This window comes from Choristoneura fumiferana, chromosome Z (genome assembly GCF_025370935.1).
Source record: "Choristoneura fumiferana chromosome Z, NRCan_CFum_1, whole genome shotgun sequence".
Taxonomy (NCBI): Eukaryota; Metazoa; Arthropoda; class Insecta; order Lepidoptera; family Tortricidae; genus Choristoneura; species Choristoneura fumiferana.
Window position 1 is genome coordinate 37,570,093 of NC_133472.1, and position 26,264 is coordinate 37,596,356.

Genomic DNA, 26,264 nt, shown 5'->3' on the forward strand with positions numbered 1-26,264 from the left:
GCTTAAAAATTGTTTCTCTATTCGATAACAAAGGCATTGTGTAGTTTTAATTTATAAACATATACAAAATAGTCAAATACCATATTGTATTTGTAGCGCAATCTCTGTATTAAATAACCTTATTATTTGACCAATTAATTTGAGCGTAGCTTCGTTACCGTACAGACGAAGAAAAGGGAAAATAAATAAATATCTGCCTTTATAGCCAGACAGGCACCTCACGTTTAGCTCACGTGCGAGTCGACCATGTGCACTGAGGGTTCCGTGGAAATTCGTAGGTATTTCAAAATATATGCTTAATATGCTATATGGCAAAATAAACGGCGGTGTTTATGAAAAACCGAGGTAAACCGAGCCTTGTTTCAAACCAAAATGTACGCAGTGTAGCAGCATTATTTTAATATTGGTATAATTAGGACTACTTTGATTTTTAATTGTAATTTATTCTTATTATTTGTAATAAAATACATATTATTATGTGTATCAAAATTGTCTATCTATTCCGCGTCGTGAGATATAGTTCTGTGACAGATAAAAAGACACAGACATATAGATATTAAAGCGACATTAACTAGGGATCCCTAGTAAAATGAAAATGATTGGATGCGATCTCTAGTTAACGTTGTTTTTTAGTTTAAGGACAGCAGTAACTTTTCTGAATATTGAGCTCAGTATGGATACTAGAAACACACTTGAGCAAATATCACCCACCCCAAAGGCAAATAACACGAAATCAACGTTGTTCTGAGCAGGGTTATTGGTCGTTACATAAATTTTGATTGGTTCAAGCGAAGAACAAACAAGTGTGTAGGTAGGTCTGTATGGTTGCCATCAGATATGTCGGAGCGGCAAGGTATTCCTTATTGCCAATTAAAAAATTGTATTAACAAACAAAACAAATTCAATTTTTCGGTTAAAATGTTTTTCTGTTTTTGGGTTAAAATGTTTAGCTGTGTCAATCAATTCAATTTTCTCTACGGAGGTAAGTAATTAGCGATGGAGTAAGCAAAAAACGCTCTACATGTACTGAACTACTGAACATGTTCAATACTAAAGAGTTTGAGTGTGGTGTGTTTGCTGATGTCTGGACGGGCGGGGATAGAGAGGAAAAGTATGTGTACCTATATGTGAAAAGTTTTGTATGTAAGTCAGATGTAAGTACTTACGCTATATTCTAATTTTGTTATATTTGTTATTTTTGTTACAATTGTTACCTTTTTTTGTTACTTTTATTAATTAAATATATATGCTTATAGTCTGTAATTATAAGTGTAAATAGGTACCTAAGTACTTGTTTTGCCAACTTGTTACTCCATAGGACTAAGACCTGTAATGTAACTTGTTGTCTTTTTGATCTTTAATAAATAAAAAAATGGTAAATTAAGGAGTTGTCAAATACCCTACCTCAGTAAGGTTATTTCAGTTTTACGTAAATAGTGGTAGCATTGAAACCTCAGTTTGAACGCCCCCGCGCAATAAACCGCTTTTATTGATTATCAACAGCACACAATAGATAAAAGATGGCGCTGGCGTGTATTGTTAGTGGGTCGCGCAGACGGCGCCACCGGAGTCGCGCACTACAAAAATGGCAGTTGCATATTTTTCCACGCGACTGCATTCCCGCCCAGTCGGAACTATATCCTATTTTTAAACCACTAAGGGCCAAATTGCCGGAGCGATAAAATAAAACATACGTGGCCACAACATAAGCACCGTCGTATTTGTGGTAGCATCGTCATTGTTCGCTAAATTGTCGCTTGCACGGAACAGGCCGAGCTTGTCGTGAGCTGGGTATGAGCACAGAGCACACAATGACAGTACATACATTTAAACACCTGTTATTAAACATGCATGTGCGGGGTCACAGCGTACCTACGCAGGTACGGGCCTCGTTAAATACAATGACAGATATAGATCAGAACCGCGATTTGGGATGCATCCACAATTACTAACGCGTGTTACCAGATGATATTATAATTACCATAAGAGTTGAACGAACTGTTTATTTCATATTTAAATATGAGTTGTTCTGGAATAATTTGGGGTTTTAGTACTTTATCTACACTGCAATCTGAAAATTTTACCCAAACTTAAAGCTACTACATCAAAATATGTAAACCGCGACGAGAAACACTAAAACAAAGAAGTGAACTAAAATCGTAAATGGAGCCAAGCGTCATGCTCGGTGAAGACTTCCGTTATGAGCCACACTGCGAGATTACACGCCGAGGAACTTCCTTTTAGCACTTGACAAAAACGGATCATCTTTTGTTCAATAGGATTTGATGGGCTTAACGGATTTCACATGTGCCTCCCGGCCGCCACCGAATGCCAATTGTATAAAACGAATTGCTTTACACCGATTCCGGCCGAATCTGTAACCAGTCACTAAGTGATTAAAAAATATTTCAAGTTCCGATTTCCAAGTGCACAATCGATTCCTCAGGCGGCTATAGACCCTTATAGGGATTAAGCCTGCCGCGTACAACGACCGCCCATTTGTCCCCCTTGCACCAAACAAGGTGTTAAAGTGAACAGTAGCGAAAGCCATTCTTTGCACAACCACAAATTGGATTCAGTTCGTAACATTCTTTCATAATAAGATGTACTCAGGGTATAATTTATTAACGTTCAAAACCTCGAGAAGCCCGCGAGGGGAAACGTACGCGTCGTTTGGCATTTGGGATATACGAGGTTGAGATGTCATTTTAAACTTAACTGGGATAAACGTAATTGGTATAATAATGGCGGTTGTTTTTTTTTAAGATTTATATATTAATGTATCGTGACAGGACGGCTTCGCGGACTCGCGAGGTGTCGGTGGTTTTCTGGCCCAGTGAGCCCGGACCGGTTTGCCGCTGGCTCTGCTCCTCGCACGACACGCTAGCAAAGCCAAACGCGTCGCGCCGCGGCGGAGAGCGATAAACCTTGCTCTAAGCGGACAAACTGCAAACGGCCTATTCGTAACAATTTGCAGCCTGACGGTGGAATAATCGAGAACGGAGATTTTCACTACAGCGCGATCAGATCTCCCCGCGCCAAGGTAAACTGAACATGAATTTTGAAATTGATATATCAATGACCATTCTATTTTGATTAGATACGTACTATGCCGTACGAATAAAAACTCAAACGTTAGCCAAACCGTAGTTAAAAAGGTACATACCAGCGGCGAGTAGAACGCTGAGCTGTCGACGCCGATGCTGGGGTAAGGGTTCTGGTCGGTTGAGGGGTAAGGTGTGCCGTAGACGCCAACAGCGGCGCTCGAGAGCCTCGGGTACGAGGAGAGAGCGAGCCGCGCGCCGTCGTACTGGCAGGAGCAGACGGTCTGGCCCGTGACGGGGTCGGTGATGATGGGGCGCGGCGTGTCACAGCAGGAGGCGGCGGGCGTGCTGGCGTGGCTGCCGGCGCCGGGCGACAGCGCGCCGCCAGCCACGGCCGAGCCGCCCGGAGACAGCGGCGGCGCCGAGTTCGAGCCCCCGTCCGGCGACGTCGCCGCGCCGCCGGTGCCCGCCCCGCTGCTGCCAACGAGCAACTGCAAACCAACACGCATTCATGTTACTTCATTATGTCATGAAATTACTTACATTTAAAACATCCAAGAGCACATGCCACTGCATTAATATCTGTTACGGAGCTTGCAAAAATATCTGACACGTCCCACCGGCCCTAGAAATGAGTCTTTTTAGATATTCATACATTATTTGTTGTGCCAGATATTAGTGCTAGTAAACTGTACTATCGAACTTTTTCGATTCCTGGCGACTGTATAACATTTTCACATTAAGTATCATTATAATTTTCCTCGTCAGGCGAAGCAATGTCACTATTAGTTGTGACATTTTCCATGAAAAGGTGAATTTTTGATAATATTTAATAAATAGGTCACATTTCAGGTAATTCAATAAATAGTGCTTGACAGGAGACGCGTCGCGCCAATACAAAACAGACTGCAATTGACAAGTATTGAATGGAAACTGATCTAGCCTAATCCATTTTCCTGTTGCTCACCCTGTGTGACTCTTACTCACTGCAGTGGTTTAAAGCTAACTCAATTATAGACAGCGCTATTTGCTGAAATTTATGCTGTTATCTTTACTGCTAGACAACAAAAATAGGCAGAGGTTTGTTGTGCTCTAAATCATGTAAAAATCAAAACCGGGCTTCTAATCGACATCTATACATATGTATAAAAAGCTGAAGAGGGTCGAAAGTTTGTACATGGAAGATGTCCGAAAAAAAGTTGGCTGGGGAGACATAGAATCCATAACAGAACACGTTTCAACAGTATTAAGAATTTTTGACTGTTTATCTGTTTGTCGGTTATTTGACCGCGCATCACGTGGGAACGGCTAGGGCAATTTGTCGAGAAAGTCAAGGCTATAAAAATTCAACCCCTAAAAGGGGTTTCTGACTTCGATTGAGTTTAGTTTTCACCTGAATCTTACGATGCTTCTTCGGAAGGCGGTGCAGACTTTTTTTTCAAATGTGCCATCGAGTACCCTGCTTAACTAACATGACATGAATATTTAAGCCACTGAGGAAGGGTTTTGCCAAATTAACTCTAGGTTTAGAAGAGGGGGTAGGGGGTATCCGTAAATATTAACAAATTTAATTGAATAATTGATTTGTTTGTGTCTATGTTTGTTTTATGGCATTAAATAAATGTATTTTCTTTCTTTCTTTTATTTAATAATACAAAAAAAACGAGAATTTATTACTTAATTGCCGCACATTGCACTTTTTTGATGTGCGTTTCAATACTACCCTATTATAAATGCGAATATTTGTTACTCCTTCACGCTAAAGCGGCTGGACGGATTTGGCTGTAAATTGGTATGTAGATAGTTGGACATCTGCAATAAAACATAGGCTACTTTTTAACCCAATATTCCCACAGGATAGGGATGAAATCTCGAAATAACAACCGCTGAGCTTAGAGTAATGAAATTTGGGATGGTTGTTTTTGATGCAACGTCAATAAAAACCACGATAATTTTCAGGAATTCCCACGGGAATTTTGTAAAATCCCAGAAATCAATTAAACCGCTGTATATAATGATTTACACGAGCGAAGTGATCAATATATAAACTAAATAACTTTCATGCTTGCTTTGATTACATTATTGCTTACACCTTTTGGAGTATGCTTGCTTGATCTTTTGTTTGCTTGCATTCTGACCTGCATCCTTGCTTGCATGCTTGATTGCATGCTTGCTTGCATGCTTGAATACAGCCTTGAATGCATGCTTGCTTGCACTATTTTTTGCACATTTGAGACTATGCTTGCTTGATTTGTTGTTTTCATGCTTGCATGCTAGCTTGCATGCTTGCTTGCATTCTGGCTTTCAAGCTGGCACGCATGTTTGCCTATATGCTTGCTTCATTATATGCTCACCTGCATGCTTGCTTGCATGCTTGCTTGCTTACATGCTCACTTGCATGCTTGCTTGATTGCTTGCTTCTTTGAAATGTTTAATAGTTCTCGCGAGTGAAGCATGCTCACTTGCAAGCTTGCTTAGATGTTTGCTTGCTTGCATGCTTGCTTGCGTGCTTGCTTGCGTGCTTGTTTGCGTGCTTGCTTGCGTGCTTGCTGAATTGCTTGCTTCTTTGAACTGTTTTTGGTTCACGTCAGCGAAGCTGCGGGTAAAAGCTAGTTGATAATAAATGTGAAAAAATACATATTTAAATAGCTGCACATTACAAGTAGGTAGGTAGATACTTAGGAGTATGTAGGGTAAGTATAGGTTCATATGGCAGTTGCTTGCTATCCATTCCACGCTATTACCACGGAATAAGTACTGTGCTATTACCACAGACTAAATAAAATCTTTAATTTATGGTCACTTTCATTCATGTCATTTATAGCCACTTGCTGGATTTTTTATTTCGATTCGTACTCTACCTAACTACTAAAATACTTAAGATCACTATTCTTAAAATTTTGAATGACGATGTATCAATACACTCGTAGTTTTACATAAACGTATGACATATGGCAGCCCCATTTTTCGAATGCAAACCAATGTAGTCTTATCACCAGTTATTTTCAGGAAGGAACTTAAAATACGCGCCATATAGTAATAGATGATTATGTAACTGTAATTGCTGTAATTGTTGCTTTGCGGTGAAGGAAAACATCGTGAGGAAACCTGCACAAACCTGCGAAGCAATTCAATGGTGCGTGTGAAGCTCCCAATCCGCACTGGGCCCGCGTGGGAACTATAGCCCAAGCCCTCTTGTTCTGAGAGGAGGCCTGTGCCCAGCAGTGGGACGTATATAGGCTGGGATGATGATGATGATGTAACTGTAATTTATGGTTATTATAAGGATAATTTTTGCTTTAGTGGACATAATAACGTTCGGAACAGTTATCCGACGCCCACTTTGGCGATTGTCACTTCATAGTCACCGCTGCACGTTGAGTGAAATAATGTTATTAGCGGGTAAATAACGACCCGGCATTACCGCACCGGTCTGGAGTATTTTGATTACTTCCAGGAAGCTCAGTCGCCTCCTGAAGCTCAATTATTTCAGTTGTATTTATAGCCTTGTCAAATTAATGTCAAGTGAAATATTCGTTGACATTTTTGTATTTTTAAGGGACATAAAAAAGAGGACAGACAGGGTGTATCTTTAAAGAAACAATTAGCAATGGATTGTTGTTCTAATTTTTTGATTGATATTAATATCCAAGTTAGACCTTTCCAATCATCTTGCTAGGTGTTAAAATCTCCGTTAATATCATACCGTAGTTGTCGTAAAATAAAACGGAGGGACCTTATGAATGTGAGAGTGAGCAGTATGTGTTCTCCATTGCCAACTACGAACTCCGGGCTATGTAGCTCTGGGTTAGAAACGCAAAAGGAAACCACACCCTATTTTCTCAAGAAAGTCGTCATGAAAGTTCACTACTGATACTCATACGACGACCACAACCAGTCCATTAAGAGTGTAGCGACTGCGAAGGTGACTAAGGAGAAGAAGAAGTATCGTATATACTCTCTCATTATTACATTCGAGAAATGTCATCATCATAGAGTTTGAGGGTTCTGTACCATAAAATTGAAAACTGACTGATCGTTTTATTGTTATCTAAATAGTTTGTCTTACGATAAGTCATAGACCCTTTTTTATGAACGCGAGGCAAGTATGAAGTTGAAATTAATATGAAGCACTTACAGCTCAGGTCACTCATAACCGTAAAAAAAGAGTTCAGGTGATCAAAATATACTCATGGGAATCAAAAGCTATAGGGTTCATCACGCTGGAATAAAATTATGAAATTTGGCAAGAAGTCGTCACAGCAAAAGTAAAGGAAATAGTCCGATAATACTCGTAAATGATCTGCCAAAAATAGCTTCGTTTTTTATAAAAAATATTGTGAAGTAGATCGACATTGCCGGTTATTTGGTTCACGGACTAGCTATTATACAACAAACCGTAATACTAATTCATATAACCTAATGTTCCAGCACACACAGCTATGCACATACTTAATACGACAAACATATATATTCAATAAATAAAGCAGTTAGTTTGGTCGGCAAAAGATTAAAGGCAAGGGAAGAGGTCCGGAGGACGTCAACAGGTATTGGTCAACAGGGCAAGATTGACTTAGAAATAATAGCATAAGTTACTGTACACACACGACCCCACTTGAACCACTAACGCTGCGTCTGAGAGCCTCGACTTGTTTTCTTTAAACAGAGCGAAAAGACTTTAAAGGGCTAAGTATTTTTTGTTCTGTAAGTTGAAGTATATTGTCTTAGTTCATTGTGAAGACGATACTTCAGAATGTGATTTGCTTTTCCAGCGACTTAGCCCGGCTGTGACATATTCATTCTAAGTATATATACTACAGAAGACTTTTAGAAGAGTATATTTATGTAGAGTAGATACTATATGTTATTTCGTCTGCGTTGGAACCCTATGGATAGGGTTAAAACTTAACGTAAGTTAATAGGGATAGTGCAATTTTATAAAGGTACTAGCTTTTTGCCCGCGGCTTCGCCGGCGTGGAATTCGGTTATCGCGCGCTGTTCCCTCGGGAACTGTGCATTTTTCCAGGATAAAAAGTAGCCTATGTCACTTTTTCAAAGACGGACAAACATACACACAAACACACACTTTCGCATCTATAATATTAATAGTATAGTATAGAATAGTATGGAAGTATGGATAATGAAGCTTTGCTGTAATTAGAATTAGGACGGTAACATTCACAACTAAAATGACTGTTTGACATTGAGTTAGACAATCAGACTTATTATAAGCTCTATGTAGTGATAATGATAATAACAGCTAGGTGTACTAGCACTGAAAACTGATTAGGATATAAGGCCAGTGACGCGCATCATTCGGCAAGGCGAAACCGCCATTACAAAGGGAACCGCACTCCCCGCGGCAGTGTCAACATTGCTATCGGGCTCGCGTGCGTTCCTGTAATTAGTTATATCCAACGATAACGTGTTCACTATGTGTCATTACGGTCGCGACACTGATATTTACAACTATACAAGTCTAATCGTTCTGTCTATTATACCGCGACCCCCTTACCCCACTCGGGAGGGAGTTAGCATGGTTGTTAGACTAGGTATTCGTCGTATCGTGACTATGCGATCAATCGACCTGTAATTTACATGTTTCATGTGGCACTGGCGTAAAATCAGATTGAAGCCTATCGCGAGCTAGATATCGTGCATCCCAACATGATTAGGTACCTACGTAGCTATAATTGTCTTTGTTTAAAACCTCCGCTATCTATATGACAATGACAACAAATTGCTAGCTGAGTACGTCTAGTTATTGAAAACTGCTTTGTCGGTAACCATTACAGCGCTATCAGTGATATATTATATAGGCAGTACATAGATCGCGAACACTAATGACATGTGATATAGGACGTAGGTGGATAATACATAGGTAAACACCTTTGATAACTGATCGTATCAAAAACCTTCACTAAGCCAGCACTGGTCAAGATGTCAATGAAATATATATGTAAATTAAATCAAATTACACCAGTTTCTATCTAGGTTGAATAAGTATTAAAAATTAAATAAGTCAAGGGCAATCAAATTGCGAGAAAATCTATAACAATAACAAGGAAAACTAACATACATTGCTGAGGGTTGATCAAATCAAATATAAGCGATATTATATCAATGTGTGCAGAAGGGTGCCGCGCGCCGCTGCCTCGGTCAACAGAACTTGTAATAAAAACTACTAGGACGTAAAGCTATCCCAGTTAGATGACAGAGCAAACACTTCTGACGAATGCTGCGATTTCCATTGCCCTTAAATTAAAAAAAAAGCTTTAGTAATTTAGACCAATCTGTCAAATGAAGAGAGTTAAGCAAAGAGAGGGGCACTTCGCGAGGATTAATAATGTTTTATGTGGACAACGGATAGTTTGGAATAGGGTTCGTAAAGACATTTCTGTGTCGGAAAAGTGGCGAGTGTCAGTTTTCGGTCCCAGCAGAGAACGGGGGAGCTGCTTTTAATCAGCCTCAAATGGGATGCTGTCATTCACAACACAGTGTAGGAGTTGTTTTTAGGGTTCCGTAGGTACCTTCTAAGTTACAATGGCAGAAATAGAAAGCTTATTATAGATTCGCTATGCCTGTTTGTCCGAGGCTTAGCTCAGAAACTCTTCGTAGTGGATCGCTGTAATTAGGCCTGGGTACCGACATATAATCACGCCAACATTGTGACAGTATAAAATTATGACAGGTTTGAGAAAACTAATTATTTACGATTCAGACAGCCGTTGGCGATATAGCGTTAAAGTCAAGTGTAAGCTAAATGTTTGTTTTTGGATAAGTGAATAAAATTACAACAGTAATATTACTGAAAATAAATTAAAAATTTAGAAGGAAAAGTACATATGTACCACAGCTACGTACTCGTTACCTATATCGTCTTTACAAATTAACCTGCAAGGTCGTTTAAAACAATTAAATATTTGCCACATATTATTAGAGAACCCTAACTGCACGAGGCCCGTCACGCCCTTGGCGGGTTTTTCCAACTTACGACGAGCCCTAAAAAATATTAGACTATAATTTGTGCTTTTTCCTCTGAGATTATTTAATTTTAGTATATTTCTGAACCTGACTACTAGACAACTAACTTGAACTAAATTTATCGCCGAAATATGCAAATGACTATACTTAATGTCTTCTTATGTTTGTTTTAGACAGTTAAGTTCGCATAAAATTAATGTTCTTGATAATTAAAAATAGTCAGTATTCATGCCGATAGCAGTTATATTTGTGAAATAAATTAGCGGATACAGGCGATACTTCCGAAAAAAAAGGTATCGAGGAGTAAGTGGGTGTGACGAAGACTTTGACAATCATGTCACTTACATGCTTTAACCATACGAGTAGATCATACAGAAAATAAAAAACAATATTATTTCAGTAATGTAAAGTTAACTAGTTGGAGTTATAGGCTTATGATTTCTTTGGATGTTTTGTGAAGATATAAATCACTATTTTTAATTTATTGAGCCAAAATTATGGTCTGGTCAAAAAATCATTTGAAAGAACAGTATTTCTTCCTAAAATCAATTCATAGAGAAACCTGGACAAACTTCTTAAATTCTAATCCTACCTTATGATAAGTTGTCAAGTAGATCTCATGAAATGTTGAGTGGTCACGGTTATACATACTTATTAGGTACTTGTACTATGTTTATGAGCTTTTATTTAACTTCACTGCGTAGGTATGTTTATGTACAAACAAATATCGGTTTGTTTGTTTGCTTATTATATCTTCCAAGTTCATTTTGATCCACCATCTGTAATAGTCCAAATCTTATTTCTCTTTTCAGAGCACTGTAATAAGGTTTTTATTTCACCACCGGTGGTTTAGTGTTTAAAACCGCATTGTACAAATACAAATCGCGTTATTTCAAAGTAGCCAGACAGAATTGATTCATTGATGAAATAGCTGCCATACTGCAGTTTTTTAACGCCAGTGAGATACGTACGTACCTACCTACACGACGTTTTATTAAATCCACGCATAGATTGTAATAGGTATTGATCAATTAGTCAATCTATATCAGAGGGAGGGCGTGGCTCATCAGATATTCGTCTAGTAGGTAAATCTTTCGAATTGGATAGCCAGCTACAGGTATAGCCGGACGCTTTCAGTCCGCTATCAATATTTGATGAGTTTCGGACACCGGTCGCCGGTTTGCGCCCTCCCACCCCCTACCCGCTGTCATAGTGCAATCTATATCTAACCTTCCCGACAGTAACAATCCCAACCCTGCAAACTAAACCCAAATTGGACACCATAAATAAAATATCACCGCGGCCGATTTTTGACCCCGGCCCACTCTGAATTTAAAGAGACACTTCACTTATAACGATCGGATATATATCCCGTGAAATATCTATATCTATAACCAAAGCAATTTCCATTTTAATAGTGCGCATATTCATACGTGTATTAAAAGTTGTTTCAGATTATAATTGAAAAACATTAGCTACCTGTAATTTGGTGGCTGCATTTGAATATAAAGCCCGTTCCAGAGTCGGAATGCGCGTCGTAAACCGACCAGCGGACAGTAAAGGCGTAGTAATGTGTTTATTTTAAAAGCACAGTTAAAAGGCATAAAGATGATCTCATAATTTCCATTACATTAGCGAAGGCATTATCCCGGCCGCTCGCCGCTCCAATTTCGCTTCCAACGGGATATGTTAAAGAGGACATTATAATAATTAGATTGTTATCAGATGTTATTATACGAATTTTCCTAAATTATAAGAGGCAACGAGTAAGATAAGTCGATGATATCGTGACGACGGTAGGCCGGCATAGATTACAGAATAGCCAGCGGCTGGGTGCCTAATCGGGCGCACCAAATTTTGGTCCTTTAAAGAAGCACGCCATACAACAAATCGATAACCGATCATTATAATGATTGGGCTGTAAACGCCATTCTGCTCTCTTTTGAGACGCTTGACGAACGGGAGTCGTGTTTTAATCTGAGAGAGCGAGGCGGCGGGCGGATAGGGTTACCACTTTTCTCGTTAATTACCATTTGATCTATTATTATAATTATTATTTAGTAATAGTTAAAATATTCTCATTTCAGCATAATTTTATGTTTTAGGTGTAATGTGTCGCGTTGGTTTACTTTTGTCAGCCCTGGCTGCAGTGTGAGCAGTGCGTGTAACACTGCTATCGGTAAGGTAAATGTACGAGTGCTCGTCACTGTCCCAATAGTTGGCATCTTTAATCTTATGTCATTAGCAATAGAGATGACAGCAGGGTGTCGTCTATAAGGTATTAGCGTGTCGAGCACTCGGACGTTTACCTTACTTACATCAAAAGATTTTTTAACAAACGTAGTATAAAAGGCTGCCATTTACTCGCTCCTAACCCCTACTCCTAAACTACTAATAATTCTCAAGCAAATTTAGCCGTTGTAGTTTTAATTGTAAGTTTGATATGATGGTATAATATGATTATTTCAATATTTTCGAACCAAAAAAGGTTAGCTTTTAGACCGCCTTTACACCTGTGAGTTTTACTTACGTAAGTCAGTTACGTAAGCGACTTATACGCTAAATTTTAAAATGTAAACACTCTTCGTAAGTGATCTACTGTAATTTCTTACTACTTACGTAAATTGGAAAATTACTAGTCTAAACGTGTTCGAGTCTGCTTATGGAAGCGTCTCACAGCTTATCGAACTAAATTGATTGATAAGTTGAGAAGTTACAGATTAGCAGAGCCCGGAATTTTCGCGGCATTTTTGATCTGTCACAGTGACTTCTAACTTATCGACTCTACCAATGGACACTTATTAGCACTGTAACAGACTTTGCTTATTAAATTTAATTATTAAATTTGAAAATTGTATCTATTCATGCAAAATTACAGCTTTCTATCGCTGGGAATAACAGTCACTGACAGACAGACAGACATGGCGAAACTAAATATTGGTTCCGTTTTGCCATTTTGGCTACGCAACCCTAAAAACTAATGCAAAACTGACTGAAACTCCTTTGAAGCGCCTTAAGAGCGTTTATACCTGCTGAGCTTCAACGTTGCATTTTTGTTAGTTTTTCTCATTTATTCCATAAAAATTGAATGAAAATTAAAAATGTGGTCTGATAGAACTGTTCTTAATATATAAGTTAATGCGTCTACTCCAATAATTATGCGTGATAGACTTTATTTTTTTTTACAACCCGTTAATAAACATTTGTTCGTTTTTTAAGAGTATAAAAGACTAACACAAATAATTATTGGAGTAAACACATTAACTTATATATTAAAAAGAGTCCTATCAGGCTACATTTTTAATTTTCATTTAATTTTTATGAAAAAATCGAGAAAAACTAACAAAAATGGAACGTTGCCAGCTCAGCAGGTATAAACGCTCTTAACGCGCTTTAACTACGCGTCATCCACGCCTAGGTATAAAAAATCGTCGTGTGCATAGGTATAGGCCCTAATTGGCCGCCTTGAATCAAAGTAAAATAAAATTAAAATTGTGAGCGCTTCCGGCTACTTATAAGCGTAAAGGACCATAACCCATTGTTGTGGACACAAAGGAGGCCCATCATCAGGTTTGAAATGTACTATTACACCTATCATAAACATTAATCCCGCCTTCTTGGGCAATATTATGTGGCGCATCGCTTGTACCGTCTGATAAACTACCATAGTTCAGCTACTATATGGGATTTCTCTTTAGTTTTTGAATCGCTGCTCTTGTGTGTTATAAAATTGAGATATTAATAGCATTTCCCGAGATTATTGACAGCACCACATTTTTTTTATAAATTATGCCTTCTAGTGCTATATTTTGTCAAGCATCGCTTATAACAGACTGATATTTAAACTACTGTTCAGCCAGCGTAGGGCATCTCTATGTGTACTTAATGTATATTTTGAAAAACTTCTGTGCAGCCAGTGTAGAACATTTACATTTTATCGAGCAGTTTGATGACCAGCTTCTGTTTTGATCAAAATTAATCACCATCATCACCATCACCAGCCTATATTCAGAAGGTAGCAGTAACGCCAAGTTGTTCTCGAATCAGACCTTTGCCCAGGCGTGGGATGTGTATAGACTGTGTTACCATATAAAATTAAGTATAAAGTGTATAGTCACCCCACTGTCTCGCGCCGCGGCCCGCGCCACGGCGGCGCCGAGTACAGTCAGCCTGAACGGATCACCACTAGTTGACTATGTTTCTCGTGAAATTGAAACGTGGCCAAGTACTTTAACCGCTCATTTTCCAGTGCCAAAGCAAGTCTGTAAAAAAACTGGCGCCTTCAACTGTCTACAGGATATTAATTTTTTAACCCTAACGGCATATTTTTTGTAAGTGAGTAAAGTGATATTTTCAATTACTTCTTTCGTTTCACACTAGCAAAAGTGTAACTATGCAATGGGGGTCCGCTATTTTATCCTAAGTATTCTAGAAAAAAAGAAAATTGACTGACCGCCTGATAGATGTCAGAGACTAAACCACTGAGATGCTTACAGACTTTGAAGGCGGTCATATCAGAATCAGATTATGGCACCCATGCCGATTTCGGCTACGGCGTCTACTTCTACGCCGTAATTGCCTTTGCATCATGCTCAGTACCTAGGTATGTCTCTTTTTGCATTTTTCGGCACTAGGCACAATTTTTATATTTATGATGAAAGTAATTATCGTCGCTTATGAGTAGGGAGACCGAAGAGAGTTATTACAGAGGAGAGGACTGGCTAGCGAGCTAGCAATAGCGCGCGTTTTTTTTAGTTCTCGGGCTATCAAACACGCGCTGTTGCAAGCTTGCTAGCAGTAAATAAGTAACCAAAAATCGACGATGTCACAACTTTCCTCTGTTACAACTCTCCTCGGTCTCCTAAGTCAAAAACTGAACCCTCCTTCCCGCAGTCGGGTAAAAATTATCCATGTGACGTTTTATATACTACCATTGGGTAGATTTTAGATTATGGCAAATTTTTGACTTACGCGGTATTGTTGTATAAAGCGACGTTATGTAAGATTATTTAAATTTGTCCTATACCTAGTTATTTTTATTTCTTTCTTACTTTTTAACTAATTCTAACTGAAAGAAAAGAAATGTTCTTGGCTAATGTAATAATTTTTTGTCGTAAAAACACGGGCACAACACACGTCAAAGTACGTCGACAAAGTTGTAATAGATGTTAGCAGGTTGTCGACTTCTAATTAGTTCCCGCTTTGCATCCAGTTCAACTCTTCTATCTACTTCAAATGTGATCACATTGCGCTTGACTAATCCACACAACTCAGGCCTTGTCTACCTCTACTATGAAGGTGCACTAAGAAGGCATTTTCCGAAATTCCCACGGGCAAGAACTAGCTGGTTTTTTATTCCGAAAGCGATGCCACGTGATACATCTAGTGTACCTATGAAAAGTAGCGGACTGACAGACAACGCACATCTCAAACCCCAGGAAGTATATAGCCCATTGGGGTTTTCATAATGGTGCACCGACAAGTCATTTTTCATAATTTTCACCGAATAGAGATTCGAGCAAGCCCTTTTTTACCTGTGCAATTTTCGAGGAATGACAGTTTATATATATATATTATAATGACTTGCATTTTCGTTTCGCTGCGATCAACATTACCTGACTAATTAGCAAACATAAACAAATTGTATAATTAATGAATTAGTGAAGCGACGGTAGAAGTCGTTAGCAGTCCGTTATGGGAAGATGCGTAAGTATGTAAACCCTTTACTGAAAAAAATAAAGAAACAACCACAATTCATAAACGGCGAGACACATGTACAAAGACATGATATCGTGGAATGTATCGTATATAGTAACAAAGATATATTTGGAAATATTTAGTTAGATGTATTTTTTATTTCGTTTGCCTGCCGCTGACTGTACATTCACGCCCTTAGCGTGCTGCGTGACATAAAAGACAGGAGTTGATTGAATTTGGTCGCGAAAAGCCTCGTGTTTTTTGCATAAGTAGGTAGATAAGTACTCTAAATGTGATGTTACTAGTCGTTACTGGATGTAGGTTAGGTACATACTTATTATAAATTGTAAAATATTTTATAGCCCTCATCCGTCAAGTTTCCCATTAGTTAAGCATTTAATTTTTATTTTTGCGTGATAATGAATGACTAACGTTTAGCCCAGAACTTGTAACAGAAAAATTTACAACTAATGACAATTGACAGACGAGCAACAGTAACCGGTGTATTTTTGTTAGTCAGTATGTAAAAATTAATGTCATTATTATCGTGCCATGCTAGATTCATTAAAATTGACGCCAGTGCCTAATAGAAACACAGACTATGGATTATAATAGTACATTTACATATATAGCTAGAAAATGGGGTCGTACCGAATAGTAATCAGGTGCGTGAGGCACGTCACGAGCACGAGACGGCGTCAACCGCGGTCACGACAGAAGGATCGATACGTCGGTCACGACGATGACGACACGACGTCACGACACGACGCTATCGGTGATGCCAGGTGATACGGCGAACTTGAAAGGTTTCTATGGGGGAGATTTTGGCAAGCCTTTTGAGGACTTCTTTCGAATGTGATACGACTTGCATATGGCTTTAATATATTATGATTGTAAAATAGAATACTTACTCTTATTATGCAAAATTAAAGTTTATTGGGATGCTTTTAGCCAACGAAATAAATATGGCATTTGCTCGTATCCTTTCACTTTTCACTTTTTGCACAGAGGTATTAAAGTTGCTCATCGCCCTCGTGTTTCGTGAAGTTTATTCGTTTCCGTTTTTTTTATCCCAATTTTAAATACTTACTTCAAAAAAACTTACCTTATCTGTGAAAGAATGGCACATACTTATACTGCATTTTCCTACGTCCAATTAAACCCCAGGGACTCTGACAAAATTTGGTAGGTATGGGAGGTACAATACTGACAATATTTAGACATATTTTTTTATACAAAATCAAGCGACGTTTGACGTGACCGGCCGCCAGTCGTCGGTGGCGCGGGCCGGGCGCCTCGGGGCCCGTCGCGTCGATATCAATCGCACCCGCAACAACAATTAATGGTTATTTAACGCTTCCATTCAATTATCGTCCGGCGGATTGCGCCGATAATTCCAATGGCCAAATTCCCAGTAGTTAAATACTGACTCGGCAACTTCATTTATGGCTCTCGCCATGCGACCGATCGGCGATCATTCGATATTAATGGGACTCCGAACCCACTGAGCGTAAAAGTATGTTAATGCCGATCACAGGTACCTAGGTAATAATAAACTTAACTGATAAAAAACGTCACCGGCAATTACATTTAATTACCATCTCATCCCATGCCTCGATTAATGGCGATGCCATTGAGATTGCGAAAGCTCATTTATTTTTAAGTTTCCTACCAAATTAGGTGCAAATGACCGCCTTGCTGAGGTAACTGGTGGCATTATACCTTGAGCACTAGATAATAAATTCCTGCACGCCTTATTATCGAGAAATCGATATATATGTATTTGAATTGTTTTAAGCAGCCCTGTGCGATCCGCTTAACTGACCGGGTTGCTGCTTATGGGAAAAGCCAGTATCGTCTGCACTACTACGTGTTTTAATAAAACAATACACAAGAAATCAAGATCAAATTTAACGCTCTGTATTCGGCAGATACATGAGACAAACAACTAATCTATTTGAGTTGCGTCGCTGGGAAGTCACATCGAGTATGAAATTTAAAAAAACTCACTCGTATATGTAGGCGTGGAGTTTCTATGTGCGTGGCGTACATCGCTTACTAATCAAATGGAAAGGCGTTGAGTAAGCACTTGCGACAAACACAATCTGTGGGCAGGCGAGAGGGCAATCGAGCGAAACAGGCAATTTAAGGCCGGTGTTCCATGTTAAATTATCGACAAGTTTAATAACAAGCATAAAGCCAATAGCAATAATCGGACTGCAAATTAATTGGCGGGTTTGAGTTAACGTGGAGAAAAACAGTAAAAGCGGCGACGCGGGAAGGCCGGCAGCGGGAGCGGCGTATAAATAACATCGACCAGCACCGGGAGGCTCCCATTATGAGGTCGTAGGACTCAATTAAACTGTGCTACCGGACCGGGATTTTGCTATGGACTTTTGCCGTGACCTCCCATCGAATTTGCAGATAAATGGCCCCACTTTACACACGACGTTGCCGTTTGCATGAATTTCGGCTGAATTAATGATTATGATTTTACCACAGCGCCGTGTATGGGTATTGTTAGTAGAGTGCACGGGCATCGAGCACTCCTCTGTGTGGGCGTAACGTGCCCGAGTGATAAGTATACTACGCATTGTAAATATTGAATCACAACATGGCGGAGAGGGCTGTAAAATGTATCGGGTGTAGGTAAGTTTAAGCTTTACTACCGAGAGCCTTTTAATGGAACTATTAAACTTAAAAAGGCTTAGTGTTTTTTTTTAAATATATAACACACGAGCAGGTGAATGTAACGTTTAATACGTGTCACAAAAAATAGAGCTATTTCGATCGTGTTATGATACTGATTACAATACCTAATTGCATGTTTATGCTGGATCTAGGCGACATATTAAAATAACTTTTGATGCTCTAGTGCATAAAATAAAATCTTCGTCTAAGACCAAGGCAATCTGGTATCAATATTTATAAACATTTTGCATAGCAATGGCTGAAAAATATATAAGTGAATGACTGTTGTATTTTATTTATTTTAAAATGATTTATATAAGTAACTATCAGATATATTAATATTGGGTTTATAGGCATTTATATTTATTCAAAAGTTTTGCTCTATTTGTCGATCCTTATTTTGATTGCTCCTCTCTACCACTCTAAGGTTGACTGGCAGAGATCCCTTCAGGTATGGATCCGCCTTTGTACTTAACACTTTTTTGTAACCTTTTTGTATTGCCTTGTTATAAAATAAAGAGTATAAACAAACAATCAAAAGTAGTATTATGTAGTACCTAGGTACAAATAGGTACTAAATAGATTTTAAAAATATTTTTTCCTTTATCTCCTGCACAACATCGCTATTTTAGGGTTCCATATTTATAAAAACAAGTGACATTATGGCGGCCAATCAGAGCGCAGGAATCACCGTAGTATTGTGACCAATTTGTTTTCTTGTACAATGGCTATACAGCATACTTAACTATTTTTTTAATTCGTCTATAACCCTAAATTACAATCACTAAATACGCGGCAAAAGTGATAGTGAACATATTGCCTGGACAGTGTTTTTTCCCTTGTACTTTGAAACACCTTTTATCAGTCAAACGTTATCAATATCTATATTCTGACAAATACGGATACATAATATTGCTTTGCCATACATATGTTATAGCTATTACAATATGTTAAATAAACTGGTAGTATAGTTATGAAAGAAAGAAGTTGAAATTTTGAATAATGTCAATTTACTACAAAAGATAGAGGTAATAAAGCCAATTCAACGTAGTAGCGACATTAATGGGGGAGGCCTAGATATCCACACAGTGGGCGTCCTATTGCTGATAATGATGAAGATGCCAGGTAAAAAGGTCCTTGTTGATTATTTAATTTAATTTATTGAATCAGGCGCTACTTTGCGGAGGTCCATATCAATGAACTAAAATAATTTCTTTGCTTACTCGCGACCTTATGATAGCTAAGTTTATACAATGTGTGTGTTCATGTTAGTCGAATATCTGGTGGTGGTGGAATAAATGGTGTACGGTTGTGTTGCTCTGAAGATGAGCTCTGGTTGAGTACAAAACGCGTCAGTGTAGAGTGGTGGTGGTGATAGATGGGTTTCTATGATTTGTGTGTGTTCTTACAGTGTGGAGGTGGAGGAACTGCATGAACACGCATATCCCATGTCTTGCATACACGTAGCTATTTAACATAAGATCGCGGGTGAGCTAAGAAATTCTTTTAGTTCATTTATTTTATTTAGGCGAACAAAATACTCATTCTTACAAAATACTATACAAATTCAAACTATTATACAAATTTTAATCATATCGGTTAAGGAGGTGATTTTAAGCGTGAAAGCAAACAAACAAACTCGCATTTACATATAATATTGGTTCGAATAGTCTCCACCCACATCGGAAATTTTATGACAATCGATAAATAAAAGAGCAATTAAAACAACCCCCATAAAGACTCGGACAGGTAAAAAAATCGATGAACATAAACCAGAGGCCGTATTGCCTAACATTTCTGGCGCTGGCGATCGCAATCAAATGACCGAATTCGCATACAAAAACTGTCATTTGATTGCGATCACGAGCGCCAGAAACTTTACGCAATAGGCCCTTTACTAAGGTACTTTAAAAATAAAATTCCGATTTGCAAGCAAAATGTTGGTCCGCATTGTATGAGCCATGTTTCACTGTAGCCGTATCAGAAGACTATTAAAGTGCAAGCTGCACCATGCAATGCTCGACTGACGTCGGTCAATTAGTCGGAAAATTGTGGATACCGCCCAGCATTGTTCCCACTTTATACGGCGACAATAAAGTGGCGGCATGCAATCGCGATTATTTTAGTGCACATTAATAATCGATGTATTAATATGATTTGATTTTGTACTTTGTACCAAGTACCAACTTCATCATCCCAGCCTATATAAAGGTCTCGAAGAATGAGAGGGCTTCGGCCGTAGTTCCCACGTGGGCCCAGTGCGGATTGGGAACTTCACACTCACCGTTGAATTGCTTCGCAGGTTTGTACAGGTTTCCTCGCGTTTCCTTACCGTAAAGCGCGTGGTAAATATCAAAATACAAAATATCGAAACAAATTTTATTGTATAAGCATGTGCCGTTTGATTAAATAAAAAAAATGTGATTTCGCACATGAATTTCGAAAAACTCGATGTTCGAGTTTGAACGCACGATCCTCTGCTTGAGATAAATATAAATCAAACCACTGGGCTACCACGGCTTTTTTACCAACATATCCTATTTAAATGTATGTATGTGAATGTTTGGATGTCTATTACTACGTTGCCATTGGATAAGTCACACAGTTTCCGCTAATATTATAAATGCGAAAGTTTGTTTGTTTGTTATCTCTTGACGTCTAAATAGCTGAACTGATTTAGATGAAATTATATCAAATGAAATGATGAAAGTATATCTTTGTAGCGGTCCGAGGGTCACCAACGGTGCTGGCTGAAAATCAGCGCTGGGGTGTTGTTTATTAACACTTCAGAATTATGCTTAGCCACTCTCCGATTCACAACCGCAATGACACATACTAACTGTTCTTCGTCTATTTGGACTTAATACTATTATTGTGTCTTGGGTTGGGAATGAATGATTTTTCTTTCTTTCTTATACAGATAGTTTGAGTCCCGGGGAAGGACATAGGATAGTTTTATGCCGGAAAATTGCATAGTTTCCGCGGGATACATTCGCGTATCTAGAGTTACTTTTCAGGGGGGCCTGGCCTGGATTTTTGTGTGAAGATACCAGTATTATAGAATTTTGAATGGGTAGCCCAACATCCTGGAGTGGGCACTAGACCAGACAGCGGTGGGCACGGCCCACCCGGCCCCCCCTCTATATATACGCCTATGGCGGGATAGCGGTATACGAATTCTATACAGACGGAGTCTTGGGCAACAGGCTATTAGTTAATAATCCGGATTGTCGAAAATAATACTTTTTTTTTCGAAAAATTGCTTTATGTTGGAATTTTTTCTATCCATACCTGACTACGAAGCTGGAGGGCACGGGTTCGATTCCCGGCCGGAGCAGATATTTTTATGAATAATAGGTACAGTCATCAGCACCAATATGTGACAAACAATGTGGATTTATAGCTAGTTTGTAGTTTCTTTCTTTAGTGTAATTGTTTAATGTTTTACGCCATACGATTAAATAAAATGTGACAAACAAAGCGTGCTTAAATATATGATACGACTCTATTTATAGGGCCGGTAATGCAGGTACGGTTAATGCAGGTGAATGTATGAATGTTCGTTCTCGGGTCTTGGATGTTTAATATAGTATTTAAGTATGTATTTATCTATATAAGTATGTTTATCCGTTGCCTAGTACACATAGTACAAGCTTTGCTTAGTTTGGGACTAGGTATTGGTGTCAAAGTGTCCCATGATATTTATATAAGATATACTCGTATTATTGTAGAAATAGGCATGAATTTGACCACAATCACGCCTGTTGGTAATTGATAAGCGAAGATCTGTACTGCTTACCTACTAATTATGTTTTGATGTTTAATTCAGAATCGTTGTATTGTATCGTTTGTTTCCGCAGGTAGCGATAATGTACGGTCGTAGCTTTTGGGAATTTAGTGCAGGGATCGGCAACGCGCGGCCTGCGGACCGCATACGGCCCGAGACCTATCTCCTTGCGGCCCGCGACTGTTTTGTAATATCACTTATAGTATCTACCTACATACTACATACCTGTGCCCAGCAGTGGGACGTATATAGGCTGGGATGGTATCTACCTACAATAGGTAACTAGGCAGATATCCTATTAAGTACAAAATTATCTTACAAGTGCGGGCCGCACTTTACTTATTTTTACAAGCTTTTTATTTAGTTTCTCACCTGTCCCGTTGTCTGTCTGTCTGACCAAGTTAAATTCGACCAACTTACAGTAGTTGGATTGACTTGAAATTTGGTATACTTATGTAAATTGCGTGACAATACAATAATCTGGTAATGACATCCTGGTGGTCCGGCCAGGATCGTCTCCATAGGACGGAACTCTTCAACGGTTAATGGCATCGACTTGAAATTTGGTATGCAAATATAGTTTGGGTGACAATACAAGTACAGTCAACAAAAACTATAGTCAGCAAAAAAGCTTCTATTAAAAATGTTTTTTTACCAAAAACTTAGTTTCATTATGTGGCCCAAGACTGCCAAAAGGTTGCCGACCCCTGATTTAGGGGTTCAAACCCCCCAAACTGCTCAAAACATTAATAATTCTATTGAGTTTATTATTTGGTGTTTCAGTTTCATGTACAGCTATTAAAAACTCCTCGTAATTAAAACATGGCTTCGCCCTTGCGGTAGGTAACAGTTAGCGCTCTTCTTAGGCAAAGGCACGGGCGACTATTGGTTAAAAGAAATGAATAAAACGCGAGGCGTTAATAAGGTTAAAAATCCCTGTATTTATTTCCTTAGCTGAGTTTGTAATAAATGCTGCTAGAGTTAATACAGTCGAGTTCATAAAAACTTTGAGCAAAAATTGTATCAAAAATATCTGAACAGGCTCTATTATTAACGGCGTAGAAGTATTTTCAGATACAAGTTTGCTCACAAGTTAATGAACTCGACTGTACCTACTCAAAAACCGGCCAAGTGCTAGTCGGAATCACGCATTGAGTGTTCCGTACAGTCAAACCAAAAATGTTTAAACATTACAAAAATATGGTAAGTAGGTACTTTTCCTGTTTAATTTCATAAATTAGGTACAGTCCAGTGTAAAAGTATGAACTTATTCAAAGTTTCACAAATAGGTACCACAGGCTCTTATTCCGACGTAATAAGGCCGTAGTAACATATTTTTGAGTGGTTCGAATAGATACTTATTTTTGCACTTGACTGTACATAAGTACCTACAGCCAGGCAAATTACAAAGCAGGCAATTTTCCCTTAAGACCGAGTCACGCTTGGCATTAAGGTTTGTTTATTTAAACGTTATACTTGGAGAGATTGACCGAAAATAAATAGTAATTTTTTATTACTTATTGTTGTAGGGGCAATAGAAATACATATTTTTCAAACAATTTCCTATCCATTACGGCTTACGAGGTAGGTGCAGCCCTGTGATAGACGGACAGACTGACTAATAGGTTTCCGTTTGTCACACTTCTGATACCAAACCCTAAAAAGTGGTATTAACAGATAGAAAGGCAGACGATAATATTTCATTCCCAGTATTATTTTAATTGTATGGTCAACTCAACTTTGTGTAAAGATTAAATTAAAATAAAACCATATTCATTTTCGCAAAGGTCAGTAAAAATGCGGGTTAGTTGTGAAATAGATTTATTTTTATTTCCCATTCCATCAACGTGGCCCTGCAAAAATAGAAGCAAATATTAGTTACGTAGGTAAATGCCATTCAGAATTTACAAAATTAACAAATACCTACACCTACCTCGTGTTCAAAAACAAGTTCAATATGATAAAAAAAACGGAAAAGTGCGAGTAAGACTCGTGCACTGAGGATTCCATGCAGTAGAGGGCAAATAAATACTCAAATTTTCAAAAAATCAAATCTACTACCGTTGTCACACAAATTACAAAGTTTTAATTTCTTCCATAATGCCGACTCAAGCTTGACCAGTCTTTATTGTTTGTAGGTATTGGTGCGGTTTATTTATCTCTATTATCATTCCAAGTTTTTGTAGGTATGACCCCCTTAATTTAAGATATAATTATATTTTTATTACATTCAGACAGACAATACAAATATAATATTATTATTTATTATTATTATTATTTATTTTTGTAGTTGTAATATATTATTTAATTTTGGTTGACATTGTTTGGTTTCTTTTGATTATTTGTGTTTATTGTGATATTCTAATATAATATAAATTATATAAATAAACAAATACATTAAATATAACACTTATACGCTACATAATAATATACTTAATACAAAATATCAATGGAAAAATGTCAAAAGGCTGCGGCCTGTGAGAAGAGGAATTTAAAAAGGAAATTAAAGAAACAATATAAACAAAAAGAATAGAGAAGGATCAAAGACTGGGGATTAAGTTAGTGACAAAAACGATCGTACTCTAAAAACTACTAAACGACATCAAATTTAAACAACAAAAAAACATATGAAAGCACAATATTCAAACATACAGTCAAGGGCTAAAATATCTAAACACCAATAGCGTCAAAATATGTATACATCGACCATATGGTTAGTGACATAAAGGTATATTGATATTTTTGACGTCTTGGTAATATTTATGCCCTTAACTATACCTATTAATAGCAGGAGAAGCGAAAAAATTGGGACATCGAAGTAAATAGGTATGTTTTAGGTCATCACCATCACCATATTAGCCATAGGACGTGCCTTATAGGACACATGACAGGCCTCCCGTATACACTCATCATTTCCGTATAGACTTTAGGTACACATGACGAAATTTATATCCCTTTTATTATCAGTTCTATGACATGTCGATTTGTGTGGTGCTACATTATCAACTTAAAATTGAAAGTCGCGTCACATTACACGTATAATATCGGTTTAAGTTTAATGGCCAGCTATTTGTCTACCTGCCGGTTATCTGATCTGCGCAGAGGCGCCATCTGCTGCAGATAGGCATCTGTCCGTCTGTATGCGGGTAGGATTTTGATTATAACGATCTAAATGCGGACAATTTTTTATATGACATGGACTAGCTAGGCAAAGTGTTTCTGGGGCGTTATGCCGTTATTTGAAGTTCGTATCATACCTTTCTTTGCTCTCCTTTTATTGGCTATTGGAGCAACAGGGATGGCAGACTTTGAACTACGAAGTTCGAATTTCTAACTTTAGAGTAGGAGTATTTTATAATCAGCTCTGTCTTCTACAACGGCAATGTTTGTTCAGTGAGTACAGTCACCAGCACCAATATCTGACACAACAAGCGTGCATAAATATTTGATACGACTCTATTTCTAGGTCAGAAATTTTTGCACGCTCCGCTGTGGCAGATATTAATGCTGGTGACTGTACCTAAATAGTTTTGCGACCGAAAAAAATGGATACATGTGTTTTTCCTAGCAATGTTTTATTTATCGTATTATCATCGGGCCTTAGACCTGCCAAGTTACGGTTCAATAAGCGGATTAGGAGTTAATTAAAATCGACTTAGGTACGAAGCAATGTACTACCTTGTTAGTCACCTAACCTAACATAATTTAGTTTTTACAAGCAAAGCTAATTAATCAACGCGTGTTAAAAAGCATTGAACACTGGTAAATTTATTGTAGATTCAGAAAATTAATGTTCGAAGTAATAAAGCTTACAAACTAAACTAAGATTAAAAGTCCATTATAGAAAAAAAATGTAAAACACACCATAGATTAAATTTGGTTACGTTTATAGGTATGAATTGAAATGAAGAGCTATGAATGCTTTATAAAATTGGACAAACAGAGGCAACAAAAACGTCCTAATAGTAAATTCCAGGAACATCGGTTACCGTCGGCAAGTGAAATGATGAAGGCAAATCATTTTATTATTCTATTAATTGAGTAAATAAATCTCCTCTAAC

General features: G+C 38.1%; 1 protein-coding gene across 2 annotated transcripts in view; it reads right to left on the reverse strand.

Annotated features, from left to right (window-relative positions):
• The window catches only part of LOC141436291 (homeobox protein caupolican-like), a 64,658-nt gene that overhangs the window by 32,115 nt on the left and 6,279 nt on the right, over positions 1–26,264 (reverse strand). For both annotated transcript variants that reach the window (XM_074099207.1, XM_074099200.1), the window contains exon 2: positions 3,167–3,535. In XM_074099207.1, coding sequence (XP_073955308.1) covers positions 3,167–3,535 — 369 coding nt within the window. The remainder of the gene's footprint in view (positions 1–3,166; positions 3,536–26,264) is intronic.